General features: G+C 48.8%; 1 protein-coding gene across 4 annotated transcripts in view; it reads right to left on the bottom strand.

The window, feature by feature from the left end:
• DGLUCY (D-glutamate cyclase) overlaps positions 1–13,991 on the bottom strand; it is a 41,099-nt gene continuing 27,108 nt past the window's right edge. For 2 of the 4 annotated variants that reach the window (XM_040333940.1, XM_040333939.1), the window contains exons 9-13: positions 13,193–13,292; positions 10,532–10,680; positions 10,326–10,445; positions 6,655–6,806; positions 672–1,195 (exon numbers count right to left, since the gene is read on the bottom strand). In XM_040333940.1, coding sequence (XP_040189874.1) covers positions 1,055–1,195; positions 6,655–6,806; positions 10,326–10,445; positions 10,532–10,680; positions 13,193–13,292 — 662 coding nt within the window. In that variant the 3' untranslated portion in view covers positions 672–1,054. Of the gene's footprint in view, positions 19–671; positions 1,196–6,654; positions 6,820–10,325; positions 10,446–10,531; positions 10,681–13,192; positions 13,293–13,991 lie in introns of those variants that run through there. The other 2 variants (XR_005744844.1, XM_040333941.1) reach the window with 2 other exon arrangements.

Here is a 13,991-nt window from a genome sequence, read left to right as displayed (position 1 = left end):
GGTGCAGGTGGGTGTGACCTGGTGACAGTACAGAGACACTGGGCCCCAGTATAAGGTGTGTGGCCTGGTGACAGTACAGAGACACTGGGCCCCGGTATAAGGTGTGCGGTGCAGGTGGGTCTAACCTGGTGACCGTACAGAGACACCGGACCCCAGTATAAGGTGTGCGGGGCAGGTGGATGTGACCTGGTGACAGTACAGAGACACTGGGCCCCAGTATAAGGTGTTCGTTGCAGGTGGATGTGACCTGGTGACAGTACAGAGACACCGGTATAAGGTGTGCGGTGCAGGTGGGTGTGACCTGGTGACAGTACAGAGACGCCGGGCCCCAGTATAAGGTGTGCGGTGCAGGTGGGTGTGACCTGGTGACAGTACAGAGACACCGGACCCCGGTATAAGGTGTGCGGTGCAGGTGGGTGTGACCTGGTGACAGTACAGAGACACCGGGCCCCGGTATAAGGTGTGCGGGGCAGGTGGGTGTGACTTGGTGACAGTACAGAGACACTGGGCCCCGGTATAAGGTGTGCGGGGCAGGTGTGTGTGGCCTGGTGACAGTACAGAGACACTGGGCCCCGGTATAAGGTGTGCGGTGCAGGTGGGTGTGGCCTAGTCACAGTACAGAGACACCGGACACCAGTATAAGGTAAGGTGTGCAGGTGGGTGTAATCTGGTGACAGTACAGAGACACCGGACCCCGGTATAAGGTGTGCGGTGCAGGTGGGTGTGACCTGGTGACAGTACAGAGACACCGGACCCCGGTATAAGGTGTGCGGGGCAGGTGGGTGTGGCCTGGTGACAGTACAGAGACACCGGACCCCGGTATAAGGTGTGCGGTGCAGGTGGGTGTGGCCTGGTGACAGTACAGAGACACTGGGCCCCGGTATAAGGTGTGCGGTGCAGGTGGGTCTGACCTGGTGACAGTACAGAGACACCGGACCCCGGTATAAGGTGTGCGGTGCAGGTGGGTGTGGCCTGGTGACAGTACAGAGACACCGGGCCCCAGTATATAAGGTGTGCGGGGCAGGCGAGTGTGGCCTGCTGACACTCCTGCGGGTTACAATGTAACATCCAGAAGACTCTTGATCATGTCAGAATGGGTGTTGAAGAATGGAAGCGCATCAACCTCCATGGCCAAGCTTGCCGTCTTTCCGCTGCGGACTCCATGTTGGATTAATATCTCCAGCAGCTTCTCCTCCTATAATAAGTAAATAAAAAAAAATGTAAACACTGGCCCAGATTCAGGTACATTTGCGCGATATTTGCGGGGGAGCAGGGCAACGATTTTGCCCTGCGCCCTCGCAAATATTTTGCGCTGCCCTCGATTCACGGAGCAGTAGCTCCGTAAATTTCGAGGGCGCACCGGCAAAATTGCCCGGTGTAAGCGCGCGCAATGTAAATGATCCCGCCGAGGGCGGGAATCATTTAAATTAGGCGCGCTCCCGCGCCGAGCGTACAGCGCATGCTCCGTCGGGAAACTTTCCCGACGTGCATTGCGGCAAATGACGTCGCAAGGACGTCATTTGCTTCAAAGTGAACGTGAATGGTGTCCAGCGGCATTCACGAATCACTTACGCAAACGACGTGAAATTAAAATTTCACGTCGCGGGAGCGGCGGCTATACTTTAGCATTGGCTGCCCCTACTATTAGAAGGGGCAGCCTTGCGCTAAAGTTGCCGTACGGAAACTCCGTACCTGGCTTGCGCAGGGCCCGCGCAAGTTTGTGAATCAGTGGTAGTATGCAATTTGCATACTACACGCTGATCACAATGGGAGCGCCCCCTAGCGGCCCACGCAAGAATGCAGCCTAAAATCTGCGTGGCATTTTAGGCTACAGTCGGTGTAACGAGGTTCCTGAATCAGGAGCACTCGTTACACCGGAGCAAGTAAGCAATTGCGCCGTGTAACCTATGGTTACACGGGCGCAATTGCTTCTTGAATCTGGGCCACTGATTCTGAAAAACTGATTGTTTCACCTTTTAGGACAAAGGGAATCCATAAGTGTTTGAAGAGACACTGGATGGTAAAGGAGCAGGCTTTGATCCCTCAATGGCATCCATGGACCCAGCAAGAAGAAACCACCCACCCAAAGCCCAACTCTTCAGCTGAGCGGCCAGAGACACAAATAATGTAATCTATTCCTCACACTCCTATATGGAGATCTCATGCTGATGAAAGTAGTTCAGCTGAAATGCCATTCTCAGCTTTTCCCAGTCATGCCGAGGGTGGGGGAAGGGAGGTTACCCTACACAAGGTCCTAGACACCTGTTAAAAGTCTTTGGGACATTAAATGCATCCACGCTACCCTTACATATACCTAGTGCAGCGACTGGCCTCAGGTAATGCACAGAGATGAAACAATTCCTCCTATATAAGTCGTACCTGTTTATCTGCAGTCTTCTCTTCTCTACATCTAATACAAATACAGAATTTTAAAACTTTCAGAAAAAGAGGGGCGGAGAGTTGAAGTTACACTCTGCAGAGGTCAGCGAGGAGAGCTCTGAGAGCCGATTGGAGGGAAAAGACACAACCCCCTTCACACAGCTCACAGGAACAGAGCTGAGGCTGTCAATCCCTTGGAGCTCCCTCCCCATTTTTTTCATTTGGTGTCAGGAAAATTTGTCAGAAGTGACTCATGCTGATAGAGCAGTGGTCTCCAAACTGCGGCCCGGGGGCCAGATGCGGCCCTTTGCTTGCTTTGATCTGGCCCTTGGGGCACTATTTTTAAACACCAATACCAACAATAGGACGTACCGTATTTATCGGCGTATACCGCGCACTTTTTTGCCCTGAAATTCAGGGCAAAATCGTGGGTGCGCGATATACGCCGATACCCGCTTCCCGCGCCGAGTTTGAACCGCGAGAGGAGCCGAGCCTGCCCGACTATCCACGAGTGCACTGTGCTCGGTATATGCCGGCGCAGTAGTTCAAACTCAGCGCGGGAAGCGGAGATCGAGCGGGGAGGACACCGCAGATGGACACCAGACCCGACGAGGACGACACCACCGAAGCCGCAGACGGATGCCGGAGCCGACGAGGCCGCCGATGGACGCCGCGCAAGACACCAAAACTGTAAGTACTAAAATCTTTTTTTCACAGGAATGTCGGGTCCACTTTTGCCGGAGCGCGCAATACCCCGATAAATACGGTAATTCGACCCACTAACACCAATGATGGTGCACAATTCCTCCAATGAGACGAACGATGGGACACAATTCCTCCAATGAGACGAACGATGGGACACAATTCCTTGCAATAACACCAGAAAATGGGGCTTAATGACACCAATGATGGGACATGGTTCCTCCCACTGACACCAAAGATGGGGCACTGTTTATTCCCACTGATAATCGGGACCTTTTCTACTCCCGATGGCCACAGTCCGGCCCCCGTTAAGTCTGAAGAACTGTAATCTGGCCCTTTGTTTAGAAAGTTTGGAGACCCCTGTGATAGAGGAAAGAGGCAACAGAGAGAAATGGCACTCAGTGCTCTGGATTGAGGCAAGTACACACTATAGAGCAGGGGTAGGCAACCTCGGCCTTCCAGCTGTGGCAAAACTACAGGTCCCATCATGCCTCTGCCTCTAGGAGTCATGCCTGTGATTGTCAGGGTCTCATGGGACTTGTAGTTTTCCCTACTATAGGGGGATAGCCTTTGTTCATATTATGCCAGGAGGCTGCTGGATCCTGATGAGCAGGACCGCTGTAGCTAGTAGAAATGTAACGCAAAGCAGCCAGCTGGTACAGCGGCTTCTGGGAGCCCTCAGCACACTCAGCAACGCTCGGCTTTGGTCAGGGATGACGTCACTATTGGTAACTGTGGTTACGCGTTTCAGGCCTCCCACTGGTTTGACAAAGGGGCAGGACCCCAAAACGCATAACCATGCTCTCTTACAGAGTGATGTCATTCCTGACCACAGCCGAGTGTTACCGAGCAGGCTGAGGGCTCCTGGGATCCACTGTGTCAGCTGGCTGCTTGTGTTCTAGCTCCACTAGCTACAGCGATCCGCGCTCATCGCAATCCAGCAGCCTCCTGGCTCACATCAGCTTATTTCAGCCGCGTGCCTACCAACCTCTGCCTAGGCCTGTCCCTACATTCCAGCAGCTTCCTGGCCAATCTCTGCAAACTTTAGCCGCTTACCTGCTGACCTCTTCTATTAGAGGACAACCCTTCTATGGGTGACATATCTACCCCAGGGTTGTCAACCTACCGCAGCATTTTTTACTGACGAAACATGGAAAGTTTACTGGCGGAGCACATTTTTTACTGGCAACCTGAGGAATGACAGAACTCCTATTGAAAACTAACACAGTGAATATTTAACCACTTCCATACCGGGCACTTACGCACCTTCCTGCCCAAGCCAATTTTCAGGTTTCAGCGCTGGCGCAATTTGAATGAAAATTGCGCGGTCGTGCTACACTGTACCCAAATGAAATTTTTAGCATTTTGTTCCCACAAATAGAGCTTTCTTTTGGTGGTAATTGATCACCTCTACGATTTTATTTTTTGCGCAGCAACTAAAAAAAGACAGACAATTTAGATTTTTTTCTGTTAATTTTGTTTGTAAATAAGTACGTTTTCTTCTTCAATTATGGGCACTGATATGGCGGCACTGATGGGCACCGATGAGGTGGCACTGATATGCTGCACTGATGGGCACTCATAGGCAGCACTGATGGGTGGCACAGATGGGCACTGAGATGGGCATTGGGCATAGATGGGCACTAAGAGGTGGCACTGGACACTGGGTGGCACTAATGGACACTGAGGGGTGGCACTGATGGCATTGCTGGGCATCATTTCAGCCAGTGCCCATTTGTGGGCACTGATTGGCATCGATTGTGTTATTTTTTTTTCTTTGTTTTTTGCTCTATTGAGCACTGGGGGGGCACTCCCTGGTGGTCCAGTGTTGGCATCCGAGGGGGGGCTGCGCAAACCCCCCTGTCAGGAGAGCCGCCGATCGTCTCTCCTCTACTCGCGTCTGTCAGACGCGAGTGAGGAAGAGCCGATCAACGGCTCTTCCTGTTTACATCGTGATCAACCGTGGTTGGACACGGCTGATCACGTGGTAAAGAGCCTCCGCCAGAGGCTCTTTACCGAGATCGGAGATGCACCCCCACGGGCGCGCGCCGGCATGAAATCCTGCAGGACGTCCAGTCAGGATTTCACAACCACTTCCCGGACGTCAATTGCCTATTGACCGGGCGGGAAGTGGTTAAACCAGTGGTCTCAAAGTACCGGCCCGCGGACTGGTTATAAATGGCCCGCAGGCAGGGCGGAGGGTGCCGCGGAAGTGGGGGGAGTAGATTTCCTTCACATGCAGAGAAGCGCAGGAAGCGTCTCTGTCATAAGTTCACTTCTCTGTCTCACGCTACGGCTGCTCCCCGCCCCCCGGCAGCCCCCCCTCTCTTCTCGTCCATCCCCATTTGCTTGTGCTATCACCTGGGATGGACGAGAAGAGGGGGGGGGGCTGCCGGGGACGGGGAGCAGCCACAGCGTGAGACAGAGAAGTGAACTTATGACAGAGACGCTTCCTGTACCCCGATTGTGACCTCATGTTCCCCATGTACCCTGATGTGCCCCATGTACCCTGATGTGCCTTAATGTGCCCCATGTACCCTGAATTGTGCCCTGATTGTGTCCCATGTGCCCTGATTGTGACCTCATGTGCCCTGATTGTGACCTCGTGTACCCCGATTGTGCCCCCGTGTACCCCGATTGTGCCCCCATGTACCCCGATTGTGCCCCCGTGTACCCCGATTGTGACGTCATGTGCTCCATGTACCCTGATTATGCCCTCATGATCCCCATGTACCCTGTTTGTGCCCCATGTACCCTAATGTGCCTTAATGCGCCCCATGTACCCTGATGTGCCTTAATGCGCCCCATGTACCCTGATGCGCCCCATGTACCCTGATGTGCGCTGTGCCCTAATGTGCTGGGCTCTGTGACCTGATGTGCTGTGCCCTGATGGTGAGTGGTCAGTGTGTGGTGGGGTGTGTAGTGGTCATCGTGTAGTGGTCAGTGTGTAGTGTTCAGTGGTCAGTGTAGTGTGCAGTGTAGTGGTCAGTGTGCAGTGTAGTGGTCAGTGTGTAGTTGTCAGTATGTAGTGGTCAGTGTGATGTGTAGTGGTCGGTGTGTAGTGGTCAGGGTTAATAATGCATCCACTGACACCAGTGCTGGGGGTAAAAATGCGCCTGCTTACACCAGTGTTGGTGGTAATAATGTGCTCGCTGACACCAGTACTGTTGTTTTTGAAGTTTGAAAGTTTGTATGCGGCCCCCCATGGTATATGAAAACTTGTCTTGTGGCCCTCAGGTAATTTGAGTTTAAGACCCCTGGGTTAAACAGTATAAACATGATATGGAAACACTGACAATACCTAGAACAAAGTAATGAGCTTGATTTACACTTAAAAAGTCAACACGGCATGAAATTATCAGCCCCTGATATTTACTGGCAGTTGTAAAAAAATCAATGATTTTTACAAATTATCAGTAAATTTACTGGCGGTTGGCAACCCTGGTCTACCCTCTCTTCACAAATGTGAGTGCATTACTTTATTTACATTTTTAACAACCAGCCATGTTCTGCAGTACTCATTAGGTGTGAAGTCCAATTTTTAACTCCGATTTGTGTTTGTGAAACTCTCACCTTACTGACAGAAGGCAGGGAGGACACCCAGCTCTCTCTCTCTGACAACCTGGGGAATCCAACGGCTCTTCTCAGGTATCGCTCATGAATCTCACAGGTATTCAAGAGATACAAGGCGCAGGATACGGCATAACCTCCCCAGTTAGACACACCTAGGAGACAAAACTGTCAAATCAGTATTATTTTCTGCAAAAAAAAGAGTTAGCGCATAAGACACTAAGGCAGGTTGGAAAAAAAAAAAAAAAACTGTTCGCTCCGGTCGGAGCTGCTGTACTAATGATCCGACGTTAGTACAGCGATCTCCCCTGCTGAGCTGATCAGGAACCAGTCAGTTGCTGGTTTTCTAGCATGCTCGTCCGACAGAAGCCACTTGAACAGGTGGCTTCTGTCGGACCGGCGGCCCTACACATGGGCCGAATTTCAGACAATTTTTATTGAACCGGTTGACGTCACCTGATATTCGAGCGCGTGTTTACGGGGCTTTAGGGTCTCTTTTAGTCATGTGCCTTGAAAAAGTATTCATACCCCCTTGAAATTTTCCAAATTTTCTCATGTTACAACCAAAAAGGAAAATGTATTTTATTTGGATTTTATGTGATGGACCAACACAAAGTGGCACATCATTTTGAAGTGGAAGGAAAATGATAAATGGGTTTCAATGTTTTTCTTACAAATAAATATGTGTGGCGGGCATTTTTATTCAGCCCCCCCCCCCCCCCCTCACCATTGACATGAATGCAGCCTCACCATTGACATGAATGCAGCCTCACCATTGACATGAACGCAGCCTCGCCATTGACATGAACGCAGCCTCGCCATTGACATGACTGCAGCCTCACCATTGCCATTAATGCAGCCTCAAATGCAGCCTTACCATTGCCATCAGTGCAGCCTGATCCATGCCCCTCTGCAGCCTCAGAGGGGACATGGAGGGGGCGGGACGAGCGCCAACAGATTACATAAAACATTGTTTTTCTCAGCGGCCTCTTTAATAAAGCGGGACTTCCTATTACAGCCGCCATGTAAAAAGGAAATTCTCACTGTATCTATTCTGTCGGCGCTCGTCCCGCCCCCTCCCTGTCCCCTCCGGGGCACATATATAACATAAATAAAAGGTATATATGTTTTGTGGCCCCAGCGGCGCTTGGGGATTAGTTGGGGGCCACAAAAGACATATATAGCCAAACTAACAGTAGGGCCATTTGAAACCGGAACGCCGGGCCACAATTGGCCCACGGGCCGGACTTTGGACATGCACTAGAGTGTCTATGTTTTAAACAAATGTCAGAAGCATTTATGCCAGCTGAATGAGATGTCACTGTAATTTTTGTAAGAAAATAATGCTTGTATTATCAGTGCCATCTTGTGGCCAAAATGTGGTATTGTTTTCTCATTAAAGGGGTTGTAAAGGTACAATTTTTTTTCTCCTAAATAGCTTCCTTTACCTTAGTGCCGTCCTCCTTCACTTACCTCATCCTTCCATTTTGCTTTTAAATGTCCTTATTTCTTCTGAGAAATCCTCACTTCCTGTTCTTCTGTCTGTAACTCCACACAGTAATGCAAGGCTTTCTCCCTGGTGTGGAGTGTCGTTCTCACCCCCTCCCTTGGACAACAGGAGAGTCAGGATGCTCTCTATGTTGCAGATAGAGAAAGGAGCTGTGTGTTAGTGGGCGTCCTGACTCTCCTGTAGTCCAAGGGAGGGGGCGAGAACGACACTCCACACCAGGGAGAAAGCCTCACATTACTGTGTGGAGTTACAGACAGAAGAACAGGAAGTGAGAATTTCTCAGAAGAAATAAGGACATTTAAAAGCAAAATGGAAGGATGAGGTAAGTGAAGGAGGACTGCACTAAGGTAAAGGAAGATATTTAGGAAAAAAAAAAATTGTACCTTTACAACCCTTTTAACCACTTAAAGCGGGAGTTCACCCATTTATAAAATGTTTCCCCTTTTCCCCTTAGATTCCTGCTCGTTCGGTCTAGGGGAATCGGCTATTTGTATTAAAATATGATCCGTACTTACCCGTTTTCGAGATGCATCTTCTTCCGTCGCTTCCGGGTATGGGTCTTCGGGAGCGGGCGTTCCTTCTTGATTGACAGTCTTCCGAGAGGCTTCCGACGGTCGCATCCATATCGTCACTAGTAGCCGAAAGAAGCCGAACGTCGGTGCGGCTCTATACTGCGCCTGCGCACCGACGTTCGGCTTCTTACGGAAAATCGTGACGCGATGGATGCGACCGTCGGAAGCCTCTCGGAAGACTGTCAATCAAGAAGGAACGCCCATTCCCGCAGCCCATACCCGGAAGCGACGGAGAGGATGCATCTCGTAAACGGGTAAGTAATGCTCATATTTTAAAACAAATAGCCGATTCCCCTAGAGAAAAGGAGCAGGAATCTAAGGCTAAAAAGTGCCCTCTAAGGGTGAACCCCCGCTTTAAGGACTGCCTCCTGCACATTTACGTCGGTAGAATGGCACGGCTGGGCACAAGCACGTACATGTACGTCCTCTTTAAGTGCCCAGCCGTGGGCGCGCGCCCGCAACCCGGTCCGAAGCTCCGTGACCGTGGAACCTGTGGACCCGATCGCCGCTGGAGTCCCGCGATCGGTCCCCGGAGCTGAAGAACGGGGAGAGCTGTGTGTAAACACAGCTTCCCCGTTCTTCACTGTGGCGCTGTCATTGATCATGTGTTCCCTTTTATAGGGAATCACAATCGATGACGTCAGACCTACAGCCACACCCCCCTACAGTTGTAAACTCAAATGAGGTCACACACAACCCCTTCATCGCCCCCCTGTGGTTAACTCCCAAACTGCAATTGTCAATTTCACAGTAAACAATGCATTTTTGTAGCACTTTTCGCTGTGAAAATGCCAATGGTCCCAAAAATGTGTCAAAATTGTCCGATGTGTCCGCCATAATGTCGCGGTCACGAAAAAAAAAAAAATCGCTGATCGCCGCCATTAGTAGTAAAAAAAAGAAATTAAGAAAAATGCAATAAAACTATCCCCTATTTTGTAAATGCTATAAATTTTGCGCAAACCAACCGATAAACGCTTATTGCGATTTCTTTTTTTACCAAAAATATGTAGAAGAAGACGCATCGGCCTAAACTGAGGAAAAAAAATGTTTTTTTATATATTTTTGGGGGATATTTATTATAGCAAAAAGTAAAAAATATTGATTTTGTTTTCGAAATTGTCGCTCTATTTTTGTTTATAGCGCAAAAAATAAAAAACGCAGAGGTGATCAAATACCACCAAAAGAAATCTCTATTTGTGGGGAAAAAAAGGACGCCAATTTTGTTTGGGAGCCACGTCGCACGACCGCGCAATTGTCAGTTAAAGCGACGCAGTGCCGAATCGCAAAAACTGGCCGGGTCCTTTAGCAGCCTAAAGGTCCGGTCCTAAGTGGTTAAAATATTTAAAAAAAACTATACAGTACTGCAGTCCTTGGTAATAAAAGAGAAGCTCCAAAGCATGTCGGGAATCCAGGAAGTTGTGGAAAGAGACAGCCAGGCCAGCAGACAGGCAGCACTCACAATATAAAGGAGATTTTTCATGTAATTGCATATTGGATTGTCAAATAGAACTATTATTTGTATCGTTATTACTATTCTGATGTTATAAAATGAAAGTGCATGTTGTGACCATAGATTTCCTTTAAAAACATACCAGCGATAACTACAAAGTCAGCAGCAACGTCGCAGGCTATGGTGTCACCATTTGGGATATGCTTCTTCACCAGTTCCTTCACCTTGCCGGTACCAAGTTCATTCCCGCCATCGCCGATACCTACCAAGAGAAGATTAACACCGGATGACTGCTGGGACGTCACGGGAGGGCGGCACAGCTACATTCAGGAATATCCGCATACATACCGGTCGTCGATATACCGCGGATATTCTGTGCAGCCTCAAATAAGTCGTCGATGGGATCCACCAAGTGTTTGATGTTTATTTTCCTGGCGTTGTAATAATTACCATCCTTGGCCCGTCCAGCACGTTCTATGGCGACCAAGTGGTCAAACCTAAAAAGAAAATAATTTACACTTTTCTGTTTCAATTTATTTATTGGTTAGACCATTGAGTGTGAAAGATCCAGTGCAAGTGTGATAGACAATTGCGCAGTCATGCAACACTGTACCCAAATGAAATCTTTATGGGCCAGATCCACAGACGAAGTACGCCGGCGTATCTACTGATACGCCGGCGTACTTTCAAATTTCCCGCGTCGTATCTTTAGTTTGAATCCTCAAACCAAGATACAACGGCATTTGGGTTAGATCCGACCGGCGTACGGCTTCGGATCTTAGATGCAATACTTCGGCGCCCGATGGGTGGAGTTTGCGTCGTTTTCCGCGTCGGGTATGCAAATTAGCGATTTACGATGATCCACGAACGTACGTGCGGCCGTCGCATTTTATAACGTCGTCTGTAGTCGGCTTTTTCCGGCGTATAGTTAAAGCTGGTATTTTGCGGCGTATAGATAGACTTGCCATGTTAAGTATGGCCGTCGTTCCTGCGTCGAAATTTGAATTTTTTATTTTTTTTTGCGGAAGTCGTCCGTGAATAGGGATGGACGTAACTCACGTCTAAGTTAAAAATGACGTTGCAACGTCATTTCGTGCAAAGCACGGCGGGAAATTTCTGGACGACGCATGCGCAATTCATTTGGCGCGGGGACGCGATTCATTTAAATGAAACCCGCCCCCAACCCGCCCAATTTCACCCGCCAGAAATACACTACGCCGCCGTAACTTACGGCGCAAACTCGCCGAGGATTCGAATATACGCCAGATAAGGTACGGCGGCGTAGTGTATCTCTGATACGCTGTGCCGATCCATATGTATGTGGATCTGGCCCTAGGTTTTTACCCCCCACAAATAGAGCTTTGGTTTGGTGGTATTTGATCACCTCTGCGGTTTTTATTTTTTGCACTATAAACAAAAGAAGAGCGACAATTTTGAAAAAAAAAAAACAATATTTTTTTACTTTTTGATTTAATAAATATCAAATAAAAAAAAATCCTCCGTTTTCTTCTACATATTTTTGGTAAAAAAAATAAAAAAATCGCAATAAGCGTCTATTGATTGGTTTGCGCAAAGGTTATAGCGTCTACAAAATAGGGGATAGATTTTTTTTTTTACTAGTAATGGCGGCGATCTGCGATTTTTATTGTGACCGTGACATTGCAACGGACACATCGGACACTTTTGACACGTTCTGCAGAGGCGCTTTGCCGGCGGTATAGCCGAGGTATCCCATTGATTTCAATGGGCTGGAGCGGTGGAGGAGCGGTATACACACCGCTCCAAAGATGCTGCTTGCAGGACTTTTTTTTACCATCCTGCTAGCGCACCGCTCCAGTGTGAAAGCCCTCAGGGCTTTTCCACTGGAGACACAGCAGCGGCTGTTTAGGGTCGGTTTGCAGGCGCTATTTTTAGAGCAATAGCGCCTGCAAACCGCTGCAGTGTGAAAGGGGTCTAAGAGCGGTCAAACATGACTTTATCCCTTGGAAGCCAATGCCCGGGGTCTTCCAGGCCTGTGCTATGGTCCGTTTGGCAGAGATAAAAAGGTAAGTTGCCAGCTTCTGCTGTGGCGCATATAAGCCAGGTATTGGGCAATGCAAAAGGGTCAACATAGCATCTCTGCATGCCGTTGGATGGAACATGGTCTGGAGCAGACTCAAGACCGGCGATCTGCCGTGCTGGTTCCAGCTATCGTGGAAGTTCCAGCGCATGCGCAAGCTGATGTGCTGAGATGGTTCCAGCTATCGGGAAAGTTCCTTCAAGGACTGCGCAGGTGCAAACTTGCTGACGGAAATCTCTGAACCACGGCCGGCATCCAGGGCGACGTGGATTTCGAGGTAAGTGGCTTGCTCGGCCTCCTGGCTCTTTTTTTTAACATCCTCCAATCCACGGGGATGTTAAAAAATGAGCCTGGATGCCGGGCGAGGCTCGGAGATTTCCGTCGGGAAGTTTGCGCCTGCGCAGTCAGTGAAGGAACTTCCCACGTTAGGGGAACATTGAGTCACCGGGACCAAAACCCCACCAGTTTGGGACAGGATCACCAGGTATGGAGGACACCCCCCCCCCTTTGTCCACAGTTGCGAAAGCATCTGTCACCACTTCCCGGGTCGGCATGAGCAAGTCGAGCGGGAACCCAGTACCATCTATCATTTGTACCTTTCAACAACTGCTTAAAGGGTTAGCTCACCTTTACAGAAAAAAAAGGGAGGAACAGATTTTAGCTGGAAACTGCCTTAAAATACCTCTTTTTCTCCAAGTTGAAATGTACCTGCCGCCCTCCAACTTCTGTGCTCTATGCTGGGATGGACAGTAATGGCCATACCCATTCTCACACAGACGAGCTTAGGAAGAGAGGGGCCATGTCTGGAGGATGGGTCCTAGTTCCTGGGCACAGTAAGGATCTCCTAGCAACTCTGCTAGAATTTATTTATTTATTTTTTGTTAGATTCTCTTTAAATGAGTTTTCTATTTTACGACATATAAAACAAAATCTCAGCCAGTATTTCTAACCTGGGCAAGGCCGGATCTTCACTCCCACACAGGAATTTTAAAGCGCTATCTGGAGCATCCGCCTTGTAAGATAACAAAGGCACAGGCGTTTTCAGCACTCCTGTTCAAAAATAAATATGAATAAATTATATATTTGAATAAATATTTAAATATATTACTTTTTTTTTTTTTTTTGACAGTAAAAGATATATTACTTATTTTTACTTTCACAGGTACATTTTAATAATAATGATAATAAAAATAAGAATAAATATAAGAAATTTAATATATATATATATATATATATATATATATATATATATATATATATATATATAAACTAGGGTTGTCCCGATACCACTTTTTTAGGACCGAGTACAAGTACTGATACTTTTTTCATGTACTCGCCGATACCGATTACCGATACTTTTTTTTTAAATGCAGCCATGTCTCCCCCCAAATGCAGCCATGTCTACCTCCAAATGCAGCCATGTCTACCCCCAAATGCACCCATGTCTACCCCCAAATGCACCCATGTCTACCCCCAAATGCAGCCATGTCTACCCCCAAATGCAGCCATGTCTACCCCCAAATGCAGCCGTGTCTCCCCCCAAATGCAGCTTTGTGTCTCCCCCCAAATGCAGCTTTGTGTCTCCCCCCAAATGCAGCTTTGTGTAGGTCTGCCCCCCTCCCCCCGCCGTCTAGTTGTTCGGCTTTCATTTGAATAGCTGTGTGCTCCCCGCCGCGCGTCGTCATATATAGCCCCTCCCCCTTGTCCAGGCATTTTGGTACACAGATCACCCGTCCAACCCTGGGACGG

Source organism: Rana temporaria, chromosome 13 (assembly GCF_905171775.1).
Source record: "Rana temporaria chromosome 13, aRanTem1.1, whole genome shotgun sequence".
In the NCBI taxonomy this organism is placed as follows: Eukaryota; Metazoa; Chordata; class Amphibia; order Anura; family Ranidae; genus Rana; species Rana temporaria.
This window is presented reverse-complemented; position numbering and strand designations above follow the sequence as displayed.